At 51.3% G+C, this 12171-nt stretch overlaps 1 protein-coding gene across 4 annotated transcripts in view; it reads left to right on the forward strand.

Annotated features, from left to right (window-relative positions):
• The first annotated feature begins 411 nt into the window (after positions 1-411).
• The window catches only part of LOC123157476 (lysine-specific demethylase JMJ30), an 18827-nt gene continuing 7067 nt past the window's right edge, over positions 412-12171 (forward strand). For all 4 annotated transcript variants that reach the window (XR_006478999.1, XM_044575773.1, XM_044575771.1 and 1 more), the window contains exons 1-2: positions 412-969; positions 9057-9266. Coding sequence is in view for 3 of the 4 variants with exons in the window: in XM_044575773.1 (XP_044431708.1) it covers positions 502-969; positions 9057-9266 (678 nt within the window). In the remaining variant the exon portion in view is untranslated. The remainder of the gene's footprint in view (positions 970-9056; positions 9267-12171) is intronic.

Here is a 12171-nt window from a genome sequence, read left to right on the forward strand (position 1 = left end):
TACATTGAAATATCTAAAACATCTCATAGGAATGTGAAGGGAGGTACTTCGTCCGATCCAAAATGGAGTAAGTGTGATAGACGCACACTTTTTTCAATAGGAAGGAGTATATAGTATTTATGTAGCTCGAAAATACGTAACGTGACTAGGGAGGAAACCTTGTGAAGTTGTGATACACCGATACTCCCGCGGTCTTTACTAGCCGTTCACGTACAAATATCTTTACTCAGAAAATATCTTAGCCTGACCACGATCAAGGGTAGAAAAGTAAATCTTGCTCCTCTGCCTCACATCTGAGCTCAAGTATCCGGCTCGAAAATATCTCATATCTTACTAGGAGTGAGGGCACAATCGTAAATCCAATCAATCCACCTCACACCCGAATCCGAGTAAGCAGCGCAACGACCACGGACCCACAGGGGCACCCGAAAATATCTCCTTCCCTTTCCACTCCTCATCACCTCCGCTTTTGCGCTTTTCCAAGGGCTCAGCGACTCCGAGATGGACACCGGCGAGCCGACGGGTACAGCGGCAGCGGCGGCGGGAGGAGAGAAACGGGCGATGCTGCTGCGGCAGATCACCGAGGAGGGGGGCTTCGCCTTCGTGGCCTCCGCGGAGAAGGCGGCCGCGGGGGACCTGCGCGCGGCGGAGGCGGCGCGGGAGATGGCATGGGAGCAGCTGCACTCGGGGCCGTGGAGCGCGGTGGAGCCTGCGTGGCGGCACGCCTATGCGCTCGCTTGCCTCCACGTCGCGAGCCTCCGCGCCGGTGACGACCGCCGCGCGGCGCTCCGAGCGCTCGACATGGGCCTCATCATGGGTGGCGACCTCCTCCGCGCAGAGCTCGAAGCAGCTATTGCGCAAGTCCCTGCCAATGGAAAACGCGAGGGCGAAGGCGACGGTGCGGGAGACGCCGGCAGAAACGTGGAGAGGTGGAGGGAAGGGCTCAGTAGGAATCGAGACCTCGGCGATGTGAGTACTTCTATTCTGTTGGCCTGCCATCTGTGAGTTTCCTTTCTTAAGATTGGTGCATGAAAATGCAGAGCTAGAATTACCAGCAGTATGCTGCTATTGCCGGTAATTTGTTCGGCCGAGTGGTTCACTCCAGACAATTTTCTGCATCACTGGCTGGAAATCCTCAAGTGGGCCACTATCTCCTGTGCGCGTTGCAGCCAGTGTTACTTTTTGCATCCTAGGTTGCAGCCAGAATGTTTAGGCAATTTATTTTGCTAATTTCTATTGGCAAGTTCTGGGGTTCCCAAATGTTCGCATGCCGAAATATTGGCTAGCCAATTTTTGGCTACAAACCAAGCATGCTTTAGCTTTATAATTCACTTTATCTCATAAATTCATAAATGGCTGAACCTGTTCTTCTGAATAGGTTAGTTTTTTTTTTCGTGAATAGGCATTGTTTCGTATCATTGCATTGATAGGGGAGGAGAGTAACAAATGAATACAAAGGAGAGAGGGGGGAAGCAACTCGACGGGGCGTACACAAGTTGGCGTCCCAAAGAGTGCAAGATGAGCATGATGGAGGATGCTCAGCCTCAACATCTAAAAATCAGGATACAGGAATAACATTTAGCAGCCTTTTGGCTCCCGCACGAGCCCAAAGCGTGGCTTTATCCTTGGCGTGCACAAGGTCGGTGTTAGACGGCCGTAGGCCATCGGAGACAGCGGCGTTTCGGTGCTTCCAGGCAGCCCAGGCGACGAGCATGATGAGGGAGTTGAGTCCCTAACATAATCTAGCTGGGCAAGCGCTGGTTGCTGCCGACCACCATAGGAAGAAGCTTGCGGTGTCGCTGAATAGGTTAGTCATTTAGGCAGGCGGAATGTGGCAGATGGATTGGTTCAGTGGGATGATATACCAAGTGTACAGAAGTACCACAAGTTCTAGCACCTAGCAGCCACTTAGCAACCATAGTGTTGTAATACTTGACTTGTCCGATTAAGTTTAATGATCTGCTAGATAATTTCAGGCTGAGACACCTAGCAGGCATGACACATAATAGTTTGACACTAGGACTTAATTTTGGTAGTCCCCCGGGCTCAGATCTTCGAGGTTCCCCCATGGTAGTGATGTCAGAATCCCCCCATACCTCAAGCCGCTGTATGCCCATGGTTATGGCCATCGAAGGCCGTGATAGGAGTGCCTCGTAGTCAGCTGCGTTGTTGGAGTCAATATATAAATTTGGAGCACATAACGTACCGACTACCCCAGCCCCCAAGCCAGGAAGCATCTTTGAACCATCAAAGTACATGATCCAATGCTTATAATCAATTCCTCGGTGAGGTTGCTGGTCCTCCGTCCACTCCACAACAAAATCGGCAAGACCTGCGCTTTGATAGCTCCGCGAGGCTGGAATTTGATCTCGAAGGACATCAATTCCAGGGCCCATTTGGCATGTATCCCTGTTTCCTTTTGTCGGTTGTCTTTGCACTTTACAAACTTGTGGATTTGTAAGGGCCTCAGTTTAAGGCTGGGCAAGCGCCTCTTTTCTAAAAAAATTCCAAGGCCCATTTGGCAATTTGGCTAGTCGCATCTTTGTTGTTGATTATATCAGGGGGACTTGGTTTGCTACAGAATGGGGGGCAGGCCTGAAAATAGTGCCGCAGTTTCCGGAACGCCATGAAGACGCTGTACGCGATCTATTGATAATGCGAGTATCTGGTCTTGCACGGCGAAAGCACCTCAGAAACATAGTAGACCGACCTCTGGACTTTGTATGTGTGGCCCACCTCCTTGTGTTCGACCACCAGGACTGCACTAACCACATTTGTGCATCGTACGCCGACTTGCTTATCCAGGCATTTGTGCATCGTACGCTGGTACGTGGCTCATGTGTTCTTCAACCTAAAAGGCATGGTGATATACTAGAACGGCCTGTACGGCGTGATGAAATAGGTGGCCTCCTGATCGGCCATCTTCATTCGGATCCGGTGGGACCCGAAGTACGCGTCCACAAACGAGAACAACTAGTGCCCGGTGGCGTCGATAATCTGATCGATGCCGGAGAGTGGATATGGTTCTTTCGGGCAAACCTTATTGATGTCTTTATAATTGACACAAAGGCTCCATGTGTCGTTCTTTTTCGGCACCATGACTGGGTTTGCTAACCAGGTCGGGTGCTTTACTTCCTAATGAATCCAGCCTCCAAGAGTTACGCAATCTCCTCGCCCATGGCCCTGCGCTTTCCTTACGAGAACTGCCACAACATCTGTTTGATAGGCCGGGCTAATTTCTGTATGTTTAGGTTGTGCTTTGCGATTCGCTTGGATGCCTGGCATATCGGATAGCTGCCAGGAGAAGATGTCCCAGTTCTCACAGAGGAAGTCGCAGAGCGCGCTTTCCTCTTTCGGGTCCAAGGTGGTCCCGATGTGAGCTTTCTTGGAGGAATTTGTAGGGTGGACCTGGAAGCTTTCGATGTCTTGGCCGGCTAGAACGAAGAGCCCGGCTTCTGTTTCTTGGTCATGATGATATCGTCTTTGTCGACTACCTCGCGCATGTCGGCAAGCTCATCTGTTGCGGTCGCCTCTCCAGCCAGTGCCACCATAGCCTTGTCGGCCTTGTAGGATTTTTGGTAGTTGCCGGACGCTGTGATGACTGCCTTGGGGCCCGGCATCTTCATCTTCAGATATGCATAGTGTGGCACCACGACAAACTTGGCAAAAGTCGGTCTGCCGAGGAGCACATGATAGCCGCTTTTGCATGGAACGACTTCAAAGCAAAGGCTCTCAAGGCAGTAGTTGTCCGACGTGCCGAACACCAATTCCAGGGTGATCTGACCCAGAGGCTGGGCCTTCATGCCCAGGATGATTCCCATGAACCTTGTGTCGGACGACCTGATGCGGGACTTCGGAATTTCCATCTTTAGCATCTGGACGTACAAAAGGTTGAGAGTGGTGCTACCGTCCATGAGGACTCTGCTGAGGTGGCAGCCTTCAACTATCGGGTCGAGGACCAAGGTGGCCTTCTCAGGATGGGGAATGTTGCGTGTGTGATTGCTTTGGTCGAAGGAGATCAGTTGATTCGACCAGTCCAGGAAATTGTGGCACTGCGGGCTTCGTAGCATAGACCTCTCTATCGGCGAGCTTTTGTGCCCTCTTGGACTTGACCATGCGGAAGATCATGTTCACTGTCTTGATGTTTGCACCGGCCTCGTCGTTGCCACTGCTTGAGTTGCCACCCCGGCCATCTTTGGTCGGGTCATGCCTATTATGGTCGGCATCGTCTTTGTTCTTGCTGGCTTCCCGCATTGCTCTCTAATGGCAATAGCATTGTCTGTTTGTGTAGTTGGCCCTAGGGAGACTAGGGTCCTCTGGTGAGTGGTAATCGCATGCCTGCCCATGATCTCATCAAAGTCAGGACCACCTTGCTTCTTTTTGTCTGAGCACTGGTTCTACTTCTGCCCGAGAGCGCACTGGCGCCGGCCTTCGAACTCGGTGTTGACCTTTTCATCTCCGTGCTCGTCATTCTAGCGCTTCTGGTTACGGTTGTCGTTATTGCACCGAGGACGACCATACTTATCTTTCGCCCCGGAGGTTCCGGGATTGTTGCGATGTGTCGGGGCCATCATGATCTTTTGTTGGGCCACCCAGGCCTCCTAATCGGAAGCGTAGGCAATAGCTACTTCATGAGTCCGCCATGTTTCATTGAGTTGCCTTGCGCAGGTCACGCGTCAACAGCTTGTCTTGACATCCATTTTTTAATGTTGTAATGGCCTCAACATCGGTGATGTCGACAATCTCGTTCTTCTTTTTGAGCCAGCGAGTTGTATGACGTTCCTAAGGCCATGCTGGCTGGCCGGCCTCTGGTAAGTGCCCATGAAGTTTGCCATAAACTCATGATGTATGCCGTTCCAGCAGAAGATTGACTTGGGTAGCTGAGTGTTTAACCAAGCACGGACCGAGCCTTTCAGCATGATTGACATGTACTTGATAGCGTGGAAAGAATCCCCGTTAACCAGCTGCACGGCTGTCACGTAGTCAGCCAACCAAAGCTTTGAGTTTTATTCTGCGTCGTACTTGTCGACAAGGCATAGATGGAAATAGTCCGAGAACTTATAGTCGACTATATCGTCAGCAAAGCATGCCGGATACGGGGTTGGTATGTCAGGCATCTGTTTGCAGGGCGGTGACGATGTGGCGTGCATCGTCTCGGCCGGTGACGCGGTCTTGTTCATTGAACGACCAGCCTAGACGTCTGGCGTCCTCGTGCAACCGCGCCATCCGCTGATCTGACCAGCATGGGGAAGCGCCCGGCTGCTTGACCGAGATGCCAAGCTTGCCGTTGAGCGGATGTCGCTCGTGGTTGCGGTTGTGCTTTTGGATATGGCGTAGACGTTTTGCTGGACGACCGCCGTCTTCAGGAGTGCCAGTCCCTCCTCAGACTGCGCCCGATCTGAGCAGGAAGGGTGATGTTCCCGAATACTCCGGCCGCTGCCTGCATGTTTTTGGCATGCGTGCGGAAAGCCGGCGGTGGAGGTGACGCCGGGCCATTGATATGGCTATTGACTTCCTTGCCAGATTGCGGTAGAGCGGCTGCACCATCAACTGGGAGGTCGCGGTCGGGGCAGGCGTTTAGCAGTTCTACGGACTGCAGTAGATCGGCCTGCCTTCACAACAAGCAATTCTTCTCCTTATTGGTTTTCTTGAGTGCCTTCAGGATCTTCTGTCGTGTTTCTTCCATCTTCAAGCTAGTGGGATCCCGTGCCTGTGATCGGGAAGTTCAACTTTTCTTCGCCCAACTCCTCAGATAAGGTCTCAGTGGCGTTGTCTTCGACGGCTTTCCGAGAGGCCCCCGTCTCCACAATGTAGCACTTGTACGTCGATGTCGCCCGCCAAGGACGGAATGTTGGCGATATCGGGATTGCCTCCGGGCAACTCTCGGCCGGGTTACATTTCCTCATTGAGGTCCTAGAGTTCTGTGGGATCGAAAGGATAGGTCTAGAGGGGTGGGGGAGGGTAGACATTAATCAGGCAAAAGGTGCAATTTTTAATTCTCTTGAAACTTAGGCAGATTTTAGCACCAGTTAGATAGCAAGCAGTGCAATATACCCTACACATGCATATCTAAAGTATGAGCAGCGAAAAGTATATGACATGCAAGTGCAAGAAAGTGAGGAGTAGAGTTTAGGAGATTTTGCAAACGAAGGGTGACACAAAGATTTTTCCCGTGGTTCTGATAGGTGGTGCTATCGTACATCGATGTTGATGGAGACGTCAATCCGGGGATAACGGCTGCGCGAGTCCATGAAGGGTCCATGAAGAAGCAATCTTGTCTATTCCATCACGGCTTACGCCCACGAAGGACCAGCCTCACTTGGGGTAGATCTTTGCGAAGTAGGCGGTCTCCTTGCCCTTATAAACTCCGTGGTTCGCTCCTCAAGCATTGGAGGCTCCCAAGTGACACCTAACCAATCTAGGAGACACCACACTCCAAAAGGTAATAGATGATGTTGTTGAGGAGGAACTCCTTGCTCTTGTGCTTCAAAAGATAGTCTCCTCGACACTCAAACATTCTCTCACGGATTTGGCTATGTGGTAGGAGAGGGGTTGGAGTGGAAAGCAACTTGGGGAGGCTAGAGATCAAAGTCCTATGGTTGGAGTGGAAAGCCTTTGATCTCAACACAAGTGTAGGTGGTTCTCTCTCAGAAAATGAATATGGCAAGTGTAAGCTTCGAATTGGCTGCTCTCTGAGAGTTGGTGGATGGGTGGGGGTATATATAACCATCACTAAAAATACAACCCTTACACACCTTTGTGCACACTTCAGCGGGACCGGATGAAACCACTCAGTGAGACCAACTTGTACAAAAGGTTTGAACTTTAGATTTTTTGGTGAGACCAGATGAAACCTCTCAGTGGGACCGAGTCAAGCTGACCTAAGCACTTTCCACACTTAGGTGTCACTGACTGAAACCATTCGGAAATTTCAATTGATTTTCACTTAACAACATAAGGTTGGCAAGTGCTCTTCGGTGGGACCGAAGGGCCAACTCAGTGAGACCGAGACGCTAGGGTTTAGGCAGTGGCTATGTCAAGTGTATCTCGGTGAGTCCGGTTGAATGTGTTTGGGTGGGACCGAGATGGACTTTAGCGTTGTGGAGATAGATGAATGAGAGACTATGGCCGAGGGTTTTGGAGCAATCTCCCTAAGCACTCAATTAGACCATCATCAAAACCTCATCCCCTTTTAATAGTATTGGCTTTCATACGGACTCAATGTGATCTTGGATCACTTAACCGAAAATGTAGAGTCTTGAAGCTTTGCCAACACCATTCCTTAGCAGCTTGAAGGGTCCACTTCTCAATCCAAAGGTTTGACTAAGTTGAACTCTTCCTGAAATATACTCAAGGAAAAACATTAGTCCAACGGCATGTATGTTGACATGACTTACCAAAACCACCAAGGGATTGAATGTGCTTTCAAGTTCCTATCACCGGCTCCTTCCAGGACGTCATGTAGTGTGTCAATGTTGGCGATGACGTGCGAGGTGGGTCGGTTGATGAAGGTTGCCGGCCGCTCTTGTGCCTAACTAGGAGCTAGGCCCTAGAGGATAAGCTCGCCGCAAGAACTGGTGATGAACTCCAGTTTTCCGAAGTGGACAATCCGACCTATTGCAAAGGTTTCGACGAGCCTGAGACGGCCAGTCGAATCGGCGATATAGCACATCGTGCCAAACGCGGACATATGCCCCGACGCGAAGACACAGACTTAAATTGTAGATCTCATCTGATCTCTGCGTTCGCTACTGTCGGAGTTATTTCTGGCAGATCCCTCGGTAGGGTACTCTGGCCAGACGAGTAAATCGGATGGGAAACATGGAAGGATTTATCCAGATTCAGGCCCTCACGGAGGAGGTAAGACCCTTCTTCCTGCTTGGTTGTATTGATTGTGTATAGGGGTTACAAAGATGATCGAGGGATTGAGTTCCAACTCTAGATTCTTGTGTATCGACTAGCTAGCCCCGCCTGGGTACCGGGGTCTAGGGTTACATGCTCTTAGTCAGTTGCGGAGGGGTCCTTCTGGACGTTGGCTTCCTTGTTGTGTACTCCAAGGCCTCTGAGTCCTTGTTGTCGGGCCATGGGCCGGTACAACGGCCCAGGCAGGAACCGACCTAGGGGGGCCTGGCCGGCCTACTCTGGCCGGTTTCCGGTATGATGAGGCACCCCTGGGCCATAACACCGTCAATACTCCTTTAGGTGAGGGATGTCCATATAAAGTGATGTATTGTTGGGATATATCTACTCCTATAGAAACCCAATTGGTGATGATGGTGTGTCTACCATCCACCATTTCTGACCATCCGATCTGCATCTAACGTATGCAAGGTAAGTTGTGGCATTTTTGCAAAAGATCCCACCACTCAGCTCCACATTTGCTGAAACCCCTTTATCTCTTCAGACCAGCCCCATCCCTTCCCACCTCATCCAAACACAGTGGCTGAGCCATCTCAAGTTTAGAGCCAGTGCAAGATCCAAGTGTTGCTAAGTTAATTAGTTTTTGCCCAAACATACTCTCACTTAGCCCAATTTTCTCTACTAGAGCTCCGTGGACTTGCACCATGGGAGCCCGGGCAACTGCCCCGGCTCACCGGGTGCTGTCTCCACCACTGTCCAAACAGATAAGAGGAACATACTTTGGGTGAATTCTAACATATTTTTTGTGATATATACCAAAACTCCTTTTTATTGTGGTATATACGAAAGCTAGGGTATTAGTCTATTATGGGTCCATTGCAACACAGAGACACCTTTGCTAGCAATTATTTCATCCTTGCACATTGTAGAACTTATGGGGTTAGTTTTCACAGGTTTTTCCAAAGCACTACTTTTCCTGTTTATATTCGTTTCAAACTACATAAATTTGGAAGTTTCTTAGAGGGTTACCCATCTCATAGGGTTTTGGTTTGGCACCCCCACTTAGTTTAAGCATATTGTTCAAAATTATCATAGGATTATGGACATATGATTTCTCCAATATATTATTATGTAATTTACTAATTATATTTAATCCCTTTTTTTATTGCAACGCACTTAATGATAATCTGTCTCAGGCGCTCAAAGTTCTGCCGGTGAAATCCCTATCTTGCAAGCGAATCGAGCGGCGGACATGCATTTCTTTGGAGGCATTTATACATGATTACTTTTTACGTGAGTCCCCTGTTATACTCAGCGGCTGCATTGATCATTGGCCTGCAAGGACAAAGTGGAAGGACATAAAATACCTAGAGAGGATAGCTGGAGACCGCACTATTCCTGTCGAGGTGATTACTCACACACTTACGCTTTGCACATTGACCTGTCATGCAGCAAACAAAATCAATTCTAACATTTTGTCAACTAAACTAATGCATTGTGAAGCTCACTTTGCCTCCTTCAGACGATATTAAAATTAAATAAATAAATATACTGTTAATTGGGAAATAATATGAAGTTTCATTCAAAAAGTGCATTGAATGATTAAATCTGATTCTACAGTAAATTGGCTGGTTTCCAGCAAGTGGCTCATATACTCAATTTCCATCTCCAGGACTTCAATCAAGCTTATCTCAGGAAGTATTTATTTTTGCATTCTCTTCTCTATCCCGCATTTCTCCTCTTATTATTTACCTTACGTTCTTGTGTATGATATAAGCTTGAGATGTGCTACCTAGACTAGTTTTAACAGTAGGCAGAATTATGTCTTATGGACAGATTGATTCACATGCTTCTATATACGGATATTTGCATCTTGCCTAGCCAATGTTTCGTTTGTACTTCGAATCAGTCTATTCATATTACCAATCCTAATTTCTAGTGGTTTGAACCAATGTTATGGCGCTGCTAGAAGGAGGGCGCGAGAGGGCCGGCCGGGGGCCTTTTTTGCCCACGGCCGGGCAAGAGGGAAGGGATTTCCTTCTTAATTCTTGCTTGATTAGATTGATAAATATCCTCTCTTTATATAGAGAGGTTTACTTGACTCCCAAGCAAGGCTTACTTGACCCCTAAGCAAGCAACCCTTATCTCAAATTAACCCTAAGACTAATGGGCCCATTAGGCCCATTACGTACTCTAACACTACACCCCACCTGAACATGCAGCTTGTCCTCGAGCTGCAGCCTAACCAACTTATAACCATGACTCGACGCAACACAAACCGAACACCTAAAAACAAGCCTTTTACATCTCGGCTTGTTTTATGACTCTCAACCGGAAATGGACTGGGACGCTTTATTTTGGATCCCTCAACAAAAAGTGGACACCATCTGCACGTCGGACGTGCACGTGTACAGCCACCTGGATCCCATGGACACCACCTGGACCAAAGGAGTGCATGTGTATGGCCACCTGGAAGTGGTTGCAAGAGCGACCAGCAGAGGCGCCCTCGCGGCGGCCGGCGGCGAAAAGCAGTGGTGCTACATGGTGCGCTCCTGTCGGTGACACCCTGCCTTCTCCCCGCTGGACGACTGTTGTTCTGCACCGCACAGGGAAGAGTGGAGGGCTTGCGATGGAGAATGACGAGGAGGGGTGCGCCCCCCCAACTGCCGATGTCGCAGACTTTGAGGTCGCTGCCCGTGGGGAAAACAGCATGCCCGTCGCCCGCGGGGGAAACCGCATGCCCAAGATCCCCGACGCAGCGGACGAGATCAAGGTCCTTTGCGCAGCGAAGGGCAACTTGGAGGAGCGGCAGCTGCAGACCACGCATCTCTTGCACACACCGACGCGCTAGGAGGCCGCGCGCAGCAGCCTGCAGCCTCACGGCCGCTGACACGTGGCGGGTAGCGATCCAAGACGGAAGTGGTGACGGCGACGGCGGGGACTTGATCTGCTGGATGTGGACGCTCTGGGATGGCGGCGGCGCTGATGGGAACGAGGTCGTCGCACTCCCGTCGTAGGGCATCCCATACTGGGCGACGGAGCTGACCGGCGGTGGCTGCTGCAGCTGCAGCGGCTGTTGCGGTGCCGCGCCGGGCAGCGGCAGCGGCTGCTGCGGCGGAGCGTCGGGCACGGCGGAGGCCGCCAGGAGCAGCGGCTGCCACTGCAGCCAGGGCTGGGCGGTGGTGGCGATGGATGGCATCTGCAGCGGCCCGGCGAGCGCGGCGAAGGCCGCCTGGTGCGACGGCTGCCATGGCAGCCACGGTGGCGCGGGGGCGGCGATGGGCGTCGCAGCCGGGTGCGGCCCGTAGGACCCGGCCAAGAACAGGTGGATCTCCTGGACCGCCTGGGTTAGGTCCCGCAGCACCCCGGACACCTCTTCCCAGGTGAGGACGGCGGGGGCGGGCGCGACGGAGGACCCCGGCGCGGTCAGGAGCGGGGTGACAGTCGTGGTGGTCGTCGGAGGCGACAAGGTGACCGGCAGCGGAAGAGACGGGCTTGGCGGCAGTGAAGACATGATCGAACCAAAGCTAGCTGATACCAAATTGTTAGGACTAGGGTTCCTACCGGCTCTACTCCGTAGGTTATACGGGCAGAATAGCGAGGGTTGGGGGCGAGGGCGGCGGCTCCGGTGTGTTGGCGCCGTCGCGAGGGAGAAGAAGGGCGGCGGCGGCTAGGGTTTGGTGCGGCTAGGGTTTCCGGCTCCTCTGGAGCCGGGCAATATGATAGAACTATCTTTATTGCTTAATCTCAAACAGTGTCTTACAACTAGTATTTATAACTTTAGCCTAAGATAACTTGTCTAAGATAACTTGCGTAAGAATTAACCTAAGATAACTTGTGGGCTAAGATGCCAGGTGGGCCTAGCTAAACCGGCCATAACACTAGTGTTAGAGTACGTAATGGGCCTAATGGGCCCATTAGTCTTAGGGTTAATTTGAGATAAGGGTTGCTTGCTTAGGGGTCGAGTAAGCCTTGCTTGGGAGTCAAGTAAACCTCTCTATATAAAGAGAGGATATGTATCAATCTAATCAAGCAAGAATTAAGAAGGAAATCCCTTCCCTCTTGCCCGGCCGTGGGCAAAAAAGGCCCCCGGCCAGCCCTCCCGCGCCCTCCTTCTATCAGCGCCATAACAATTTGGTATCAGGTACCCGGGTTTCGACCATGTCTTCTCCACCTCTAAATCCACCGCCGCCACCACCGCCGCTGCCCGTCTACTCCACCACCGCCGCTGCCGCCAACTCCTCCACCGCCGCCGCCGCCGCGCCGGGCGCCACGGCCTCGCTCCTGGCGGGCGTCACGGCGTCGCTCTCG

Source organism: Triticum aestivum, chromosome 7B (assembly GCF_018294505.1).
Source record: "Triticum aestivum cultivar Chinese Spring chromosome 7B, IWGSC CS RefSeq v2.1, whole genome shotgun sequence".
Lineage (NCBI taxonomy): Eukaryota > Viridiplantae > Streptophyta > Magnoliopsida > Poales > Poaceae > Triticum > Triticum aestivum.